The sequence below is a fragment of the Gymnoscopelus braueri genome (genome assembly GCF_963280865.1).
Source record: "Gymnoscopelus braueri genome assembly, chromosome: 10".
Lineage (NCBI taxonomy): Eukaryota > Metazoa > Chordata > Actinopteri > Myctophiformes > Myctophidae > Gymnoscopelus > Gymnoscopelus braueri.
Window position 1 is genome coordinate 23,603,376 of NC_137611.1, and position 16,382 is coordinate 23,619,757.

General features: G+C 42.3%; 1 protein-coding gene across 2 annotated transcripts in view; it reads left to right on the top strand.

Moving 5' to 3' along the window:
* Positions 1-13,828, top strand: part of LOC308094317 (glycogen debranching enzyme-like) — a 31,270-nt gene extending 17,442 nt beyond the window's left edge. For both annotated transcript variants that reach the window (XM_080440890.1, XM_080440889.1), the window contains exons 16-35: positions 67-222; positions 415-559; positions 1,077-1,201; positions 1,358-1,470; positions 1,780-1,914; positions 2,020-2,150; positions 3,090-3,226; positions 3,669-3,802; positions 4,299-4,474; positions 4,780-4,882; positions 5,052-5,175; positions 5,563-5,664; positions 5,906-6,017; positions 6,244-6,379; positions 6,951-7,063; positions 7,195-7,406; positions 8,488-8,585; positions 8,930-9,017; positions 9,550-9,683; positions 10,165-13,828. In XM_080440890.1, coding sequence (XP_080297016.1) covers positions 67-222; positions 415-559; positions 1,077-1,201; positions 1,358-1,470; positions 1,780-1,914; positions 2,020-2,150; positions 3,090-3,226; positions 3,669-3,802; positions 4,299-4,474; positions 4,780-4,882; positions 5,052-5,175; positions 5,563-5,664; positions 5,906-6,017; positions 6,244-6,379; positions 6,951-7,063; positions 7,195-7,406; positions 8,488-8,585; positions 8,930-9,017; positions 9,550-9,683; positions 10,165-10,282 — 2,592 coding nt within the window. In that variant the 3' untranslated portion in view covers positions 10,283-13,828. The remainder of the gene's footprint in view (positions 1-66; positions 223-414; positions 560-1,076; positions 1,202-1,357; positions 1,471-1,779; positions 1,915-2,019; positions 2,151-3,089; positions 3,227-3,668; positions 3,803-4,298; positions 4,475-4,779; positions 4,883-5,051; positions 5,176-5,562; positions 5,665-5,905; positions 6,018-6,243; positions 6,380-6,950; positions 7,064-7,194; positions 7,407-8,487; positions 8,586-8,929; positions 9,018-9,549; positions 9,684-10,164) is intronic.
* Positions 13,829-16,382: the final 2,554 nt, after the last annotated feature.

Below are 16,382 nucleotides of genomic sequence, written 5' to 3' on the forward strand. Positions count from 1 at the left end.
TTGACATTTTTTTCTACTCGACAGTGATGAAATACTGTGTGTGTGTGTGTGTGTGTGTGTGTGTAGATCTCTGTTGTGAAGGAGGAGCGTTGCTACCCTAAATGGAACCCGTCAGCCCCCCCCACTTCCCATGCTGAGGTCGCCGCCCAGAGTGGCATCATAGCTGGTAAACTGGCGCTCAACCGATTGCACCAGGAACTGGCTGCCCAAGGATTCCTGCAGGTAGTTGTCTGCTGAACATCTTAGTTAAACAACACATATTTAGTAGAGTAAAGCAGCAGTTCTCAAACCTTTTCATGTCAAGGACCCCCAAATTGTGTATTTGGCCACGGACCCCATCTGAAAATATTTTGTGCCAGGGACCCCATGCAAGATAATTAATTTAAGCCTCATATGATGTCACTTGCTGTCTAGGTGTACGTGGATCAGGTGGACGCAGACATCGTGGCGGTGACCCGTCACTGTCCCAGTACCCACCAGTCTGTAGTGTCTGTGTGTAGGACGGCCTTCTGGAAGAACCATCAGTACCCCAGCAGTGTACCCCCCATGTTCATACCGGGTAGGAACAGTACACTGTGTGCACCTTATGCTTATGTCATTTCACTGGAAATACCTAGGGCTGTCACCAACGTTCCCTGTAACGTGCACGAGTGCGCCGCCGTGCACGTGCCCGGAATATGCCGCGCAGAACAAATCTAGCGCAGATAAGACAGGTAACTTTAATATACAAAATAGGCCATATTTAATAATTTTATACTTTCAGAATTATAGTGGAAATCTACTAGCTCTACAAGCTCACAACACGTCGCGATGCGACACGCTGTGAGATTGTGATCTGCAATTTCCTCTATTTCTTTTCTTATGTTTGAAAATGTATGAACAATTTTCAACATTGATTATGACAATTATGCAAAAATAATTGTGATTATCTCAAATAATTGCAATTAGGCGATTATCTAATAATTGTGACAGGCCTAGAAATACCACATCCCATGTTGGCCAAAGAGTGATTGCATTGTTGTGCATTCTCTATCTCTCCCTCTGCCTCTCTCTCCCCCCCCTCTCCCTCTCTCTAGGGAAGATAGAGGAAGTGGTGTTGGAGGCGAGGACCGTGGAGAGGAAAGCCGGGAGTTTTATGAAAGATGACAACTACATCAATGGCATGCCAGAGTACACTGTGGAAATAAAAGAACACATACCAGTAAATGTTATGATGATGATAATGAAGATATTAATGATGATGATGATAATGTTGGTGTTGATGTTAGTTCAGGTTTCACAACCTTGTCAAGGACATGATTATTATTCATATTAATATCACTACTACTACTAATAACAATAATAATAATGTATTTAGTTACAGGATAGTAAAGTAGTGAAGCAGGCTGGAGTTACCGCTAAAGGACGATCAGAATTCGTCCAGGAAATCGTCTTCCAGAATCTCACACCTGGCAGTGTTATCGCCTTCAGGTATTTAACACACACACACACACACACACACACACTCACTCACTCACTCACTCACTCACTCACTCACTCACTCACTCACTCACTCACTCACTCACTCACTCACTCTCACACACAGAAATACCTGCATGCACACAGACCACAAAAACAAACAAACAAACAAAAAGAAAAACAGCTGAAAATATCACATCATTGCTTCCCTCACTGTCTCTTTTTTTATCCCCCGTCTCTCTGACTCTCTCCAACTTTCTCTCTGTCTGCTTTCGCTGTGTCTTGTCACTGTCACTCTGTGTCTCTGTGCTGTCCTCCCAGGGTGAGTTTGGACCCTAAGGCCCAGCAGTTGGTGGGTGTTCTGAGGCACTACCTGACTCAGTTCAGCCCTAAGTACCGCAGAGGCAGCACCCCCGACCCAAACACACCACTAGCCCTCCAGACACCACTAGCACAGTGAGTGTACACTACAGTAGAGGTTCAATTCCATGCATTGCTCAAAGGGGTTGAAGGATTAATGTTTCCATAAGCAAAAGTATGTGCGTGTGCGTTCACATACAGGTTAATGTCCAAGCTCACTTTGGCGGATCTGAACGTTCTGCTGTTTCGTTGCGATTCTGAAGAACAGGAGGACGGAGGAGGATGTTACGGTATTCCTGGATGGGAGACTCTGAAATACGCTGGACTGCAAGGTACGTTCATTTATACTGTACAGCATAATGCAAGGTACTTTCATTTACACTCTAAAGCATAATGCAACGCTACTGCTGCCCACATACCAACCATGGAGTCCCCTGCTGTACCTTAGCATGTCTACACACCTCCTGTCAAGAGACGACTTTCATCTGTGATGTGTTTCATCTTATTATTTTTCACTCCAGATTAGTCTCTTCTGACAAACCCGAAATTTCTCTTTCTCTTCTTTCAACTATTTACTATGGGAAATTCACAAATTAATTTGGAGGTTTCAGGGAGTGTAAATTTCTGATGCCAGTTGCGTCATGCCAGGCCACACCATCTCAGGGGTTACTTGTAACAGCTCAAAAGAGGGAAACTATGATAACAGTAATATCGATACCACTGTGTCAGAACCTCTTTAATTGGCCTCTAGTAGTGATGCGTGGGTCAGGTTTATTCATAACCCACCCCGCACGGGAGCCCAACCCGTCCCGCAAAACTGAATATAAATCAACAACCCAGGCGGTTCCGCAACCCGCCAAAAAGAAAAGAACACAAGCAAGTCCATTCAATTGCTTTCCAGAGAGAGAGAGGGGGACAGAGGGAGGAAGGGAGAGAGAGAGAGAGAGAGAGAGAGAGGGCTTGTGCACGAGAGAGAGAGAAGGTGTGTTTTGATGTTTTTTTTTCTTCCGTGGGTTGACCCGCTTCTCCCACCCCGCGATAATTGCGTCGTAATCTATTACCCGTCCGCCCGCCCCGCGGTTCAACCCGCGGGACCTGCGGGCTACGGGTCGACCCGCGCATCACTAGCCATCTATGAATAGGAGTAGTGACAGTAACCACTGGCTCCATACTGATACTGGTGGGGTCCCCAGACCCCGCATTGAGAAGCAGTGCTGTATGCCATTGTGGTTGTTGGTTTACTGGTGTTGCTCTGCTGGGGCTTTGTGCAGGTCTGATTTCAGTGCTGGCTGACATTCGTCCCAACAACGACCTGGGACACCCTGTCTGTGCCAACCTGAGGCAGGGCGACTGGCTCATAGAGTACGTCTCCAACAGACTGGTAAACAAAGAGGGACCTCTGGCACAGGTGAGGCTTACAGTCATAACACTGCTGTCAAAGTTTGTGTGTGTGTGTGTGTGTGTGTGTGTGTGTGTGTGTGTGTGTGTGTGTGTGTGTGTGTGTGTGTGTGTGTGTGTGTGTGTGTGTGTGTGTGTGTGTGTGTGTGTGTGTGTGTGTGTGTGTGTGTGTGTGTGTGTGTGTGTGTGTGTGTGTGTGTGTGTGTGTGTGTGTGTGTGTGTGTGTGTGTGAGAGAACTGTGAAGCAAATGTACCCAGAATAAGTTAAGGAAGGAATCAATGTATGAAGGAACTGAGGGATAATGCATACTGTAGGTACAGTAAATAATTAGATACATACATTCACATGCTGATTCGTCAGATGAGATCTGATACTGATACAAATCTGATTCTGTGACGGATACCGCTTTCTCAATATTACGTCTCTCTGTCTTTGCTGGTTTGTATGGCAGGTGGGTCAGTGGTTGGTGGCCATGTTTGACTTCCTCAAGCACATCCCACGTTACCTCATCCCCTGCTACTTTGATGCCATCTTGGTAGGAACCTACACCACTGCCCTGGATGCTACGTACAAGCGCATGTCCAGGTACGGTTGTACATACCTGACCATCTGGGGTGGCCATAACTGAGTAGGTAGAGAGGCCATCTGGTAATCAGAAGGTCTACGGTTTGCCTCCCAACCTGCCCATGTCTTAACCCCTAACAGCCCCCCTCCCCCCCACCACCCACCCTGAGTGCTTATCATGACCATCTGAGCTGCCATCAGCTAGGTGAAGCTGAAACTTAATTTCCCTCACATGATTAACAGAGCCACCCCACCTGTCTCAATCTCACACACACACAATAGGTTGGTTGATTGGTTGATTGATTGATTGATTGATTGATTGATACAATTTAAACATTTATTTTAACTGTTATCACTGGTTTGCCTAAATACAGGGTGTTGAGTAGTTTGTATGTTTATTTGAAGCTTGTTTTGTTTTCCAATCCCTTCAGCTGGGTTAATGTGTAGTGTACTATTCTACAGGAGCAGTGGTAACTGGCATTAGTTGCACTAATACAGTCTTTCTCTCTCCTTGTAGTTTTATCCAGAATGGCTCCAGCTTTGTGCGCCTCTTGGCGTTGGGTTCGGTCCAGATGTGTGGTGTTGGCCGTTTTCCCGCCCTTCCTCCAGTTTCCTCGGAGATAGATGACGTTCCGTACCGCCTCAGTCCAACCACAGGGGAAAAGGAGCAGTGCTGTGTCTCACTGGCTGCAGGTAGCCAATCACCTTCTGGGATGTTATGGTGTTTTGATGGCAATAACTGAGTGATTGATTGCTCACAGTAAATTCAAGCTACGGGTAAAATCATGTTGAAAAACACCTCACGTGGACTGACCATTCAACACTTGTATTTCCACTTCCAAGGTCATGTGAATTAGATAAGAAAGATCATTGTTTTGTGTACAAGTATTTACGGATGCAAGCATGTAAGAAATATTCTAATTATTATCAACCAATGCAAACAACATTGTTAATACAACTTTACAGTACATCCAGTCTATTTGATTTGTATTCTCCAGGTCTTCCTCATTTCTCTGCGGGTATTTTCCGCTGTTGGGGCAGAGATACTTTCATTTCTCTGAGGGGACTGATGCTGCTGACTGGTAGACATGTTGAGTCACGGTACGGTGTGTTTAGATGTCTATACAATGTGTGTTCATGCATGAGTATTCACATAGCTATGTGTGAGTGTGCTTCTGTACGTGCAGTGCACATCATCTGTATGTGCACACTTGATTGCTCGTGTTTGTATGTACACTCTCTAATTACCCGTCGTCCCGTCTCTTATTAGCAACATAATCCTGGCCGTTGCGGGGACCCTGCGCCACGGCTTGATCCCAAACCTGCTGGGAGAGGGACGCTGTGCCAGGTTCAACTGCAGAGACGCAGTGTGGTGGTGGCTCCAATGCATCCAGGTACTGACTGATACATAAGGTATTAATGCATCCAGGTACTGACTGAGACATGCAGTATTAATGCATCCAGGTACTGACTGATACATAAGGTATTAATGCATCCAGGTACTGACTGATACATAAGGTATTAATGCATTCAGGTACTGACTGATACATAAGGTATTAATGCATTCAGGTACTGGTGGATACTGTCACGACCTGGCTCATAAGGACAGACAAGACCACATACTGTACTCTTGAAAGTACTGTAAACTGTACTCTTTAAACTGATGATATACTGCAAATATCTACCTTATGCAAAGATAAATGTTATAGCTGAATTAACCGGTTTCATTGTGACTCGCTGTGCTGTGATATGACAGTGTTTGATCATTTATTTTCATTCAGGACTACGCTACCCATGTGCCCCAGGGGCTTGAAATTCTGCGCTGCCCTGTCACGCGCATGTACCCCACTGATGACTCAGAGCCATGCAAACCTGGAGAAGTGGTATGTCTCACACACACACACACACACACACACACACTGTCAGGATACACACAGATGCAAAAAAAGTGTTGAATCACAAGATATGAGTAAAACAGTAGCTGTTGCAATTATATGTATTTTTCCACAGGTTAGATTTAATGTCACTGAAAGTTAATCTGTGTCAGCAAAAAAATGGCATTGAAACATTTCACAGTCATTCTAATATGTGTGTGTGTGTGTGTATGTATTTGTATGTGTACAGGAGCAGCCACTATATGATGTGATACAGGATGCCCTGCAGCGCCATCTAGAGGGCATCTCTTTCAGAGAGAGAAATGCTGGACCCAAGATAGACATGCATATGAGGGATGAAGGTGTGTGTGTGTGTGTGTGTGTGTGTGTGTGTGCGTGTGCGTGCATGAGGGTGTGTTCCATATCTATGTAACTGAATGACATTCAAGGTTGACGTTAAAAGCAGGGTTCTGTTAGTTTGTACATTTTGGTGGGGTTAAATCAACCATTGCCCTGAACTATCTTGAAGCCATGCTTAACTGCGTTGGACATTAACCTCTACTTGCCCTTACCCTTGACCCCTGCCAGGGTTCAACGTGGCTGCCAAAGTCGACCCAGTGACAGGTTTTGTATCTGGCGGCAACCGTTTTAACTGTGGAACGTGGATGGACAAGATGGGAGAGAGCGAGCGAGCCAGGAATAAAGGCATGCCTGCTACACCAAGGTACAGTAATAACACACACACACCGTAGATACGCACATAGGCTTATAGTGTGAAGGGTAGAAAATGGGGCACTTGGTCGACAGAGTATCAGACGCTTATGTAATCTCCCAAACTATCATGAGCCGTGGATGTGCCGTTCCAGATGTGGGTGTATCAGCAATATTCTGCTGACAATGTGCAAGTCTGCCCAATGACATAATGCCATATGTTACTGGCAAACAAATATCACACCCCCTCTTCCCCTTTATTTGTAGAACGATTCACATAGACTGGATAGGCTGCGCAGACCAATAATTACATGACAAAATAAAATGCAATAAAAGCCAGAGTTCTTATGGTTGGTTGTCCCTTTTCATTAGGCCCACCTTGTCAGTCCTGTAGTACCGGTACCGTTGGTGTGTCAAACTTTCAAACCGAAGCACTTATCTCCTTTTGAAAATTAGGGATTAAAGATATTAGATACTAGATATTTCGTTTTTGAATCGATTAGATTGGTATTTGAAGGCTTGTGTCCGCCTCGCTCGCGTTCTCTAACGTTATCTTTTTATGTTTCTGTGTGTCCTTGCTCCAGAGATGGAGCGGCAGTAGAGATAGTTGGTCTCAGCAAATCCACAGTACGCTGGGTGGTAGAGCTCCATGAGAAAGGACTGTTCCCCTACAGTGGCGCCACAGTACACAGAGATGGTAACTCACAGACACCAACCAGCTGTGACCAATGACCATTCCCTGTAACATAATATTTGGAGTTTAGACCCTTGGTTTTACAGAGATATTTGATTACATTAAAACTATATATGTATGCAATACATTTCCAGGTAAGGAAGTGTTCATCTCGTATGCCCAGTGGAACAAGCAGCTCCAGCAGACGTTCGAGGCAGGTTTCTGGGTGTCTGGGGAGTCGGGGGATCCCAACGAGAAGCACCCTGATCTGGTGCATAAAAAAGGCATCTATAAGGACAGCTATGGGGCCTCCAGTGCCTGGTGTGACTATCAGCTGAGACCCAATTTCGCCATCGCCATGGTGGTGGTAGGTCAACAAACACACTCAGACAGACTGATAGACAGTATCATTATCACCGTGGTGGTAGGGCAACAAACACACTCACACAGACTGATAGACAGTATCATTATCACCGTGGTGGTAGGGCAACAAACACACTCACACAGACTGATAGACAGTATCATTATCACCATGGTGGTGGTAGGTCAACAAACACACTGAGACAGACTGATAGACAGTATCATTATCACCATGGTGGTGGAACATGGTGCCCAGACGTCCCAGTTTGGCAACGCTACAATGTCCCGGTTTTCAGATCACTACCAAATTGTACTGGTTTTCGCAACAATTAAAATAATAATGCTTCATTCAGCCCCTACATAGATGTTTATCATTATTACAATTTAGGCTCTTATCCAGAGTGACTTACAAGTGTGAGATCAGAATAAGCAGAGTAAGCATGACCTATAACAATAAATGGGGTAAATAGTCACATAAGTAGATTGCAGAATGTAGTGCCTCAAAGGAGCTAGGAAACCAAGTAAACCATGAACATAGCATCTGTCTTAACAACAGTTTCTGTTGAAAGGTGCAGTCACTAGGTGTGCTAAGCACTAAAATAATCTTAGCCGATAATAGCCGATCTTTTAGATCGGCTATTATTACTATTTTTTAAATAGGACTTAAGTGGTAAAGGATCCTGGTTTGGGTGTTTTTTGGGAAGCCCCTCTAACAGACAAACAGGCAGATGAACAGACAGAAACACAAACATGCATACAAACAAAACATGCAATCGACTATGAATTGCTGAACATACATACAGCACTACACCTGTGTTGAAGCAACTGCTTTCAGTATACTCTGTATTCCTCTCTTATACGAAATAAATGCTTTCATTTGTTAGTCAGTTGCAATTCGTTCATGGATGGTATTTTGTGATTTGTATTTGGGACATTAGATCGGCCAATATTAATTGTTATTGTGATACCTACAACTGTGTGAATTTAGAATGTGTTTGTATAATAGTGTGTTGCTGCTTCCTCGGATTCACTCTGTTGGCTGTTGGTGTTGTGATGATTAGGTTGACTGGGTTTGTACTGACTGACAGGCTCCAGAGATGTTTACCGTGGAGAGAGCGTGGACGGCCTTGGAGGCTGCAGAGAAAAAGCTTCTGGGACCTCTGGGGATGAAGACCCTGGACCCTGAGTAATACACACACACACACACACACACACACACACACACACGCACACGCGCGCGCGCGAGCACACACACACACACACACACACACACACACACACACACACACACACACACACACACACACACACACACACACACACACACACACACAGATCCTGCATCTCAAAGCCTGTTCATTTTAATAAATAGAACGCCCAATATCTTTGTATTTTTACTCTCCTTTTATTATTGTTGTTTTATAAAATAAAAAAAAGTTATAATAAGATGCACTTTGAGACGACTTTCTTGTTCTAACACTAGCACATCAACTCATCATATCAAAGTAACACTCCATGTTGTCGCCTTAGTGACATGGTGTACTGCGGCGTCTATGACAACGCCCTCGACAACGACAACTACAATGTGTCCAGGGGCTTCAACTACCACCAGGGACCGGTGAGTCACACAACTCTTCTCTGCTGGTCTGGAGCGGTAGTGGCACTTAACCCAATAACTAAGACCTGAGGCCGATTCTACAAATGTTTTCTAAATCCTAACAGTTTTCTGAAAAACGTATGTTGCTAAATCAAGTGGTGCTCAAACTTTTTCATGTTAAGAACCCCCAAAATTATATGTATTTGGCCGCGGACCCCCATCTCGAAATATTTTGTTCCAGGGACCCCTCAGAAGCAAAGATTTGAGTAAAAAATGTTCGCTTTTAAAATATATATTTATTCAAAGATTTGCAAAAATTTTCACGATTTATTAAAAATAGCAGATCTACAAGCTCATAACGCGTCACAAAGTGACGCAGCACCACAGTATATCTGGGGTGACTGTGGTGCTCTAGAGTAATTCCTGCTTGCAAAACTCCTTTGAAATAAGGACAAGCTAATGGATTTCATTACATGTCTGTCTTTCTGCCTCTCTGTCTCTGCCTCTCAATCTCTGTTGATAATTCTGTGTCTGCATTTCTCTCTGGAAATAGGAGTGGTTATGGCCAGTAGGCTACTTTCTACGCGCTAAACTGCACTTTGCCAAGAAGCTGAGTGAGGAAGCCTACAGAGAGACTGTCACCCTGGTCAAAAATGTGCTGTCAAAACACTATACCCACCTGGAGAGGTAGGAATGCTTTGTCTGTCTATGTTTTTTCCTTCTGGTTTCTGTCCTGTCCTAAATCCCGTCATTTAACCGAAGCAACTGTAGTATTTTGTCCTCTTTCATGTATTTCAGTGTAGGGCTGGGTAATATTTTGGGTAATATTTTTAATGAACAATATGGGAAAATAAATAACAAAAAAAAAATTATTCACCCAAATCATCTCCCCTCTCTCTCTCTCTGTTACTTCCCCTTTAACGTATGGTTTCAAATTTCAGTAAACATGGAAGGAGGTACATTGTTGAATAGTGTGTTTATGGAAGTTTATAGAACCATAATGAGGTGTGTAGAACGTTGATGTTTGGTCCACAGATATCATTGTACAACTATCATGTCATGACTCATGACCATCAGTGTGTATGTAATTAAGTGCAATACTCAAGTAAATGTACTTAGTTACTGTCCACCACTGAGTAAGGACCTTTTATGTTCTCATCCCTCTCAGGTCCCCATGGAAAGGCTTACCAGAGTTGACCAATGAGAACGGCCAGTACTGCCCCTTCAGCTGTGAAACCCAGGCCTGGTCTCTGGCCACGGTGCTTGAGGTCCTGCATGACCTGTAGATGACCTCCCCGTGTGACCACATCTCTTCCTGTGTTGTTGAGAGGTTGTCCTTTCTACTGTAGTAGTCCCTGTTGTAGCCCAGAGAGGAGGAAGGAGATTTCACAGGGCTGATACAAACGGGCACTTTACTTATAGTAATATATCCGATTTAGTGAATTCTCCCTCTTCCTCGCTAGCAAGGCCTAACGTCAAGGCTAAATTTATACTCTGTTGCATGACCAGCACTTTTTTTTCAGTTGAAAACATGTAATTTCTGTAGAGCGACATGGTTGTGCAACAAAGTATAAATTAGCGTGAAAGATTACCAGGTTTAGCCCCAATAATTCTGCAGTGCCTCCTCCAGTAGCTCAGTTTTTATAAAATACCAGGGTGTGTCATGGTTTGTGGACAACTTCTAAATGGATATACAGTAGAACCAGCATTTTACAGAGCCAGCATGTCTATCAGATACAAAAGAAAATCCAAACATTCTGGTTTCCTATAGTGCTGGTTATGCACTAGTGTCACAGAAGCGCCGATTGTTGCAGTCGTCAGTGTCTATACCTGAGTAATCTATAGACCAGTGATTCTCAACCCGTGGGCCGGGGCCCACTGGTATTGCAAAGTGGGCCCCCAACTAATTGGATAATAAAAATGTCATGGTGTTTTTTCTTTACAACTTTGAAAAATACGTTTTCATAGTGATACCGATAAATATGAACTTTAATGTTAGTTCCATTGATCCAAGCCCGGAACACAAATAAGCATATGCTGAAAAATGCACGCGTGTACTTTTCAAGATTTTCAAGTGGGCCCTGATCCAGAAAAGGTTGAGAAAATCCCTGCTACAGACCTTGTAGAAAGAAAGGTCTTCCTATAGGGGTAGAAGTGGTGCATTGTTTGGTCTACAGTGCTTGGCCTGGCTGGAACACACACATGTATTATGTTTAGTGGAGTCATGGCAGGTCATTTGAAAACCCCACCAGCTACAGTAGCGGAATGCTAAACCACCTGTGAACAGGCTTCATGCTCAAAACTGCTCAATTCTTGATTGCTGTACTGCTAAAATGTCTGACACACACACACACACACGCACGCACACACACAGATGCATACGATACTTACTGTACATACACATACAAATAAGAGCTGTACTATATGGGACAGTTCAGTTATTCCTGGTGGTATATAAACAGTATTTCAGTAGCAGTATCTTGTTTAGCTGTTTACAAACCCATAGGTATGATCTCAGTCTGCTGAAATGGGCGAGAATAGATTTAAACAAATAAGCACTGAAACGGTAACATCTGTCAACCAGTTCATTATCTTTACGGCAGGAGAAACGTTTTTCTGCATTCTGTCCCAAACCAAAGAAGCATTAAGCTGTGTGTATTTTCAACTCAATTAAGCAGTTGTGGTCTGATAGAAAAACCTGGATGGGATCATTGTTTTCCCTCATTCAAATTGAATTGTGATAAACCATGGAATAAATTAACATGGGAACATGGGATTTCTTTCTTTACTTTGCTTTATGTGAATATACCTAGTTAAATATAGTAAATATATGAAAATGTGATAACATTAATTGGGTTAATTTAACAAGACTGTAAGTAATAACATGATGAAAGATAGTATCAAAATACATCTGTGTGAGTCCAGATACAAACAAGAGCTGTGAACCATTCCACCCTGACGCCTAATATATACTACGTCACACGATGTCACAGTGTGTCACTTTGTTAGCTTGAAGATCGGCCGAAGTCAACACCTGCGTTGTGTGGTGAAGTATAGATTAGTTTTTCACTTCCCTGTGGCACTTTTGGCTGTAGCTCGTTCCGTCATGCTGTGATCGAGGTTTCTTTTTTTCCTTTTTTTATTGAAATCAGTGGTGTTGGTGTTTATTGAATGTTACATCACCAGGTGCATTTCTGTCCTAGACAAAACTGGTTTCACTTCACCTTCAGTATAATTTAGTTATTAAAATAATAAATGTCTGGCACATGAAGGTCATGTCATATCCAAAGAATTATACAGTCACTGAGAATAAATGCTGTCATTAGCAATGGCAGATTTTGTTTTTCTCTGCAGAGATGAAAGCAAATTGATGTCAGCCTTGCAGTGTCAGTCGGCTTCATTTTATTCTTACAACCATGCTGCACTGTTTGAGAAGAAAAAGGTATAACATTGGAGAGCTTTTATTAATGGAGAATTGTCGTTTTGACAAAAGCTGCTACAGTATGTGTCTGGGAATGTATCTATATAGTGCCATCACTGGTTTCCTGTTTTAAGTGTGTGTCATCACTGTGGACTTATGCCCTAAACCCTACCTCTTAACCGTCACATCCCTTAACCTGTTCCACACATGTACACACATAAAAATGTATTTTTTATAAATTCAAGATCACGGGACAACTGATGCACCAGTGATGTTACAGTACATACTTGCACCCTTAAGCTCTTTATTCCCTTATACGCCCACACCCTATGTTTTCATGTACTTACACTTTCTTTTATATAATTTATACTTTAAAAAAAGATGCTCCCAATATACTTGCCACTTACATCCTCCACCTTACACACTTACATTTTAACTTAATCCTAAACCATCCTCCACCCTCCTCCCTTACATAGTAACTTCACACTAAACCATTGTCCACCCTACACCCTTAAATGGTAACTTCACCCTGAACAATAGTTTAGAGCCTCTTCAGGTCCCAAGGGAAGAACATAAAGGTTTTAAGAAACTGTATCATTTATCATAGGTGATACTGTACATGAATGTAGTGTAACTATATTTAGCAGGTGAAACGGTTAGGTAGTTGTGTGTTGGTGCCACTGTAGTTACTGAAATTTACATTTACTGATAATCATCCCATCATAATCAGTAAGAAATCCCCTTGGATTACTCTAGATCAATGACCATTCTCAGTTACATGATGTTGATAACATCAATTGGTATAAAAGTGATGAAACGGACAGTAGAACTTCGTTGTTGCCATTGTTGAGTTGCAATGGTTAAAGTTTCACCCCATCTGGAAACTATGTAATAACAGAGTTGTACCTCAAACACAAAATAAATAACTAACATGTGTTGGTTCGTATTTTCACATTTCACATTCACACTTGTATTCCTCACCAGCATTTAAACTTGATATAATATTTCTCAAGATTTATCCCTCTGTCACTCAACTGAAGCTTGCTGTTTCAAGAAGCAGGTTAACATAAATCTGATTTTGAAAGTGCTTGTACCTCTGCTTCGGTCAAGTCCTACTGTATGTGGCCAGAACATACCTGCAGATGTTTTGAGCAAGAAAATGAAATGAGACATCACCTTGGGCAATGTTGCAATATAACACAGTTCAAAAGTTTATCCAGTGTAGGATATCTGACTTGGTGTACTGTGTATTCTAACCCACAGCCTTACTATCTATCATAACCCCAATCTGGTCATTTAATTGGTCAGTGTGTGATGATGGTTGCATCAGTTGTTATTGTCAGTGTTGTGGTTTCAAATGTTTCCCTAATATTGCCATAGAGATGGAATGAATAAACAACCTGCTACAGTTCATGGCCGATCTACAAGTTATTTTCATTCACACGTGTGTTTTATTTTATTTTATTATTTAGCATTTAATCATAACATTATAGTTATATGAAAACAATGTAGACTCAATTCTGATGCCAATTGATGAGTCTGATATATTGTAACAAACATTTAATATATAATTATTGAGAAAAATAAAGAAAGCAAAATAAGATGTTTAACGATAGATAAAATTGTAAAAACATGATGGAGCTCTAAAATAACTAACAGCTCAGTAGGGTACACACAATCGTTCAAAAGTAGTGTGTGCTGCTCGTACTATAGATTTCGAGAAATACATTTGAACTTTATGCTTTCTGTGTGTGAGAGTGCATCCAGTCCGTGCATTTGTGCTCGCTCACGTGGATGTCAGTAGTGGAAAGACATATTTAGCAGAAATAACCACAGTCCAGTTTTGGCACATACAACCTAGGCAAACAGAGAGATAAAGACAAAATGTGTTAGTAACTCAGCTCAGCCCTACAGGATCACAAACCAACCTGGTAGTAGTGAGGTAAAATAATAATACTCAACTGGATTGAGTATTGTCCCTTTTTTTACGAAGCTGGAAGCGGCCACAGGAAACCTTGATTTTTATTTCATTCACCTCTACAATGTTGCTTATTTGAAATTTTAACGACCTCCATTGAGTTCAAATAAATTGGCCTTTAAGGTTTTAGAGTAAGACGTTTAAAACTAATCTACATGTAGAAACACAAAGTTCAAGAGTTACTGCTTTGTCTCCTCCCCTGTGGCATAAATCGCAGACTTTGCATTGTTTCTTGTTGGTCTGCAGTTTATGCCACTGGGTAGACAAAGCAGTACCTCTTGAACTTTGTGTTTATATACTTACCTGTCCAACCAAAGAGCACCTGTCTAGAGCCACTTGATCCATGCAGCGCATTCCTCCATTTGTTTCATATTGATCTACATGTAGGTTTAAAATAAAAATGTAACCAATGGCCTTTGCCACGCATCATATCCTCTCTTGTGTAAAACGCTACATCTACTATAGATAATAATCTGTGCCACAAACTGTTGGGAAAATCCCCTTTTTGAATAACAGGCTTCTGGTGAGGGTATTTCCCCTTTAGGTAAAGTCTAAGGAAGAAGCTAGTCATTAAATCTCTAAACAAGTCAAATCACTAACAAGTCAGAGGCCCCTTTTCCATCGGGGTTGAACCGGTTCCGTTCTTTTTTCCCACCAAATTTTGAACCAGTTCAGAGTTCAGAAAACTAAAAGTTGGTTTGGAACTGGAACCAAAATATACTTGTTTTTTCTTGCCCTGAACTGGGAACCAAAGTGGGCGTGTCACTATTCTACAGGTTGGAAGATGCAGATGCGATATAAACAATGGCAAAAGCAAGCGAAAAATCGTAGTTAATCAAAAAAAGAAAGAAAAGGGAGACTGTAACTGCAATTGTCGATCGAATTTCCCCTGTGAAATGGACACTTTGACCAGTCACATTCGACATATTATATTGCTGGCCAGGCCTGGAATTGAACCTGGGGCAACTGGGGACTGGGATTCTCTAACCATTCAGCAATGCCGCCCCCAATTACAATGGTTTTGCTTAAAACTGGTGGAAACACAAGCCGGTTTGTGGCCGGTTCTGTGAAAGCACCAAGGTTCCAAGAATCTAGAACGGAACCAGTTCTAGAACCAAAGTTATTTTGGTGTAAAAGGGGCCATAGAGAGCAATTAGTCACAATCAGTCAGTACTCACTCTGTCAGCAGAACCAGATGAGATTGTGGTGCTGTTCACCTGAACCCAGAACGTTGTGTAGTCCTGGATGAAGGTGACACTGCCATGACAACAAAAACAGTAAAAGCATGATCAAGGGCAAGTAAAACGCCGATGACAGCTACATCTCAAGTTCTCAACAAGTATAACAAAATTGACTACAACAATATAACTACTGTAGGTATATATTTAGGCCTTCACCATAAGGGGCTAATCATCAGTCAGTTAAAAGAAAACTGGGTACTTTTAATAAAGACTTTAAGTATAGTGATGCATTATGGGTAAAGCATATTGTTTACCAATTTAGTTAGCATTTACAGAAAACAGGTGAGTTAAGGGCCAAACCAGGCCAACCAATTACAGCAGAATATGCAATAAGAATCTATACATTCTTTCTATATCTGTTAGCTTCTACCTACCTACATGTGTTTGGGTGTTTACCTGAAGTAGATATCTCCATAGTTACTGTTGCTAGGGGCCTCCCAGGTGACACTGACCTTTGTTTTCTGCTCTGAGGACGCCTGACTAACTGATGAGTTCTACAAGCACACGCACGCACGCACGCACGTGCGCACATGTGTGCGCGCGCACACACACACACACACACACAGAATTATTCAGTATAATGTAAATTCTTGGGCCAAACATGTTTTGAATGAATTAGGTGAATATCAACAACACTGTTGAGTGGATTCGTCGAATAACTTCTTGCATTCACAAACACACACAAAAGCAGAGGAATGGATCATCCCCACCAGCAAATAGAACCCTGGGGTTAGGGGTTTGACCTC